Source organism: Penaeus vannamei, chromosome 39, assembly GCF_042767895.1.
Source record: "Penaeus vannamei isolate JL-2024 chromosome 39, ASM4276789v1, whole genome shotgun sequence".
In the NCBI taxonomy this organism is placed as follows: domain Eukaryota; kingdom Metazoa; phylum Arthropoda; class Malacostraca; order Decapoda; family Penaeidae; genus Penaeus; species Penaeus vannamei.
This window is the reverse complement of record NC_091587.1, coordinates 18133766-18136265: the sequence shown is the minus strand read 5'-3', so window position 1 is coordinate 18136265 and position 2500 is coordinate 18133766. Positions and strand designations below refer to the sequence as shown.

The 2500-nt window shown below is 32.5% G+C and overlaps 1 protein-coding gene across 1 annotated transcript in view; it reads right to left on the bottom strand.

The window, feature by feature from the left end:
* Nucleotides 1-164: 164 nt before the first annotated feature.
* Nucleotides 165-2500, bottom strand: part of LOC113800970 (myc-associated zinc finger protein) — a gene marked incomplete at its 3' end in the record, with an annotated part of 4503 nt that continues 2167 nt past the window's right edge. The window contains 2 exon segments of the mRNA XM_027351781.2: nucleotides 165-293; nucleotides 490-599. Coding sequence (XP_027207582.1) covers nucleotides 165-293; nucleotides 490-591 — 231 coding nt within the window.

The following is a 2500-nucleotide window of genomic DNA, read 5'->3' as shown; positions in this document are numbered from 1 at the left end:
TAGGAAGGTGCATGCTATAATTTCTGAACAAAGGAAGGAGAACAAGAGGACTTGGTGGTAAAGAGGGCAATGTCTTTCCTTGTTTGTAACACAATGTTATTTTACGTGTGAGTGATATAAGAATGTGTAAGCACATATGTATTCTATTTGGACATCTTGATCACCTGCATGACTTCAGGAGATGATGTTCCTGCAGATCTAGGTGAAAGGTGGGATGTGTGATTGGCTGGAGAGACAGTACTGCTACCATAGAATAATTCAACGAGCTCATATGGTTCCACACGACCTTCAACCTGTAGTGTTAAAAGGAGAAAAAAGATAATCAGATAAATAAATTAAACACCCAATAAACATACACACACCTTTGTGAACTGACATCTACATACTTTCCTTTATTTCAAATTACATCTATCTATATCAGAATATATGACCATTACTCTCTGATTATTATCTAGTAACCATAATATATTACTAGATCTGATTTCCTACCACAGGTGATAGCTGCAAGGCTTCATTCATAGGGTTCAAAGATGCAAATCTCTCTTCTGGATGAATTCCTTGGCTGTTGGCTGCCTTGGATGCTGTTGCCATCTGGAAAACTAGCAAACATATCAAATATAATGGAATACCATAGACTGGTAAGTTACAGGAAATACTCTGCTTACTATATCTTTTTTACCCCTTGAGGATGACTAGACATATATATGGCACAATGTAGCAAACCACAGTTTCTCTTTACTCTATTTCACAATTTGCACAAAAAAAATCTACATTAACCATTTGGATCCGGATGATGGGATGTCTCATTATGAAAAAATTTGGCTGCATGTCCAGTAACAAGACTGTGTCATGGAAAAATTGGATGACGGCTGAGGTGAAAGGAACATTTCATCATAAATTATTGTTCCTGAATATGAGCATACAAAGCACTTGGAGGGAGATTTGTCTAAGTGGTTGGAATGTATCATGTGTGAGACCAGCCTGGAAGATCATGGGCTCCAATGGGACTGTAAATAATTTGTGATAATCACTGGATGAATGAGAAGGAACATAAACATGTGAACAAACTACATGTGAAGAAAGAAATATGAATTTACTTTTGACTCAGGAAATTCCAAACAACGTCCCTGTGAGAAACATAATTGTCTGTTTTTTTGTTTGTTTTTTCTTTTTTGATGAAAATTACACACTTTTATTTAGACCCTAGTGAGGTCTCAGGTGTCAATTTTCTTTAATCGCCCAAACACATTTTGAGTTACAATAAAAAAGACCAAATGGCAAAAACTCTATAAAAAAAAATAATAAATAAAAAAAATAAGTATATTTTCGAAATAACGGTCATTGAAGTTTTTTTCTTTATTTATATTATTATTTTTTTTTTTTGTATGAACAATAATAGGTACAATAATAATCTTACAACATAATCCCCTATCATCTACGTGCATTCTGAAGTCTTGCTGAAATTCCTAGTGTAATCAAGTTGTTTAAACATTTTAATATGGTGGCTGGGTCCCACTGATTTGGACCTATTTTGAAGGTAGATTGACCATTTTAGAAAATTTCCCTAAAAAAAAAAAAAAAAGTGTATATATATATATATATATATATATATATATATATATATATATATATATATATATATATATATATATATATATATATATATACAGGCATTCTGATATTATTTCTGAATAGAATAATCTTTCATCTTACAAGACAGAATATTTATATATATTGTTATCCCTTTGCTTGTTTGTTCTATTTGGTTGTTTATTTATTTGTTACAATGGTAACTCATAGAGTTAAGAACAGATTTTAATGAGATTTTTACCAGAGGTGTGTCTTGGCCTAACTTTGATGCCATTACATTTTGGTGATCTTGGTCATGCTCTAGATCCAGTTTCCCCCCCTTCCCCCCAAAAAAAAAGTTACAAACTGATTTCAATATTTTTACCTGAGGTGTGTCTTAGCTTAACTAACATACCATTAAATTTTGGACATGATCCAGTTCATTTGACAAACCTACCCCTATTTTGGGGGGGCGGGGGTTTTAATGTTGAAAATATTTAGCTAAAGGATAAAAGTGATGAAATATTACCCCCCCCCAAAAAAAAAAAAAACTCTATATGGGCAGCATATACTTATTGATTTGTATACAAAATTTCTTCATCATTAGAATACTTCCCAAATTTTCAGATTATTCTGAAATAATGATGGTTGGTTTCATATTCTCTGAAATTCTATAAGCTTTCTGAAAATAATCTCATTTTTCGATTATATCTAACCTTTACGTCTCAATTGCCAATTTTCTAAGGTAAGTTGGAAAAGCATATATTGGTGGACATCGAAAGTGGCTGCTATCACCTTGAGGAGATTCAGAGGCCCTGAAACTTTTTGGAAATACATATAACACAAAATCGGTAAGATGGAATACATTGGCCAAAAAAATTGGAAGATGACCCCCTTAACACTCAAGTGATTGTTATTTATGTTGTTTTAA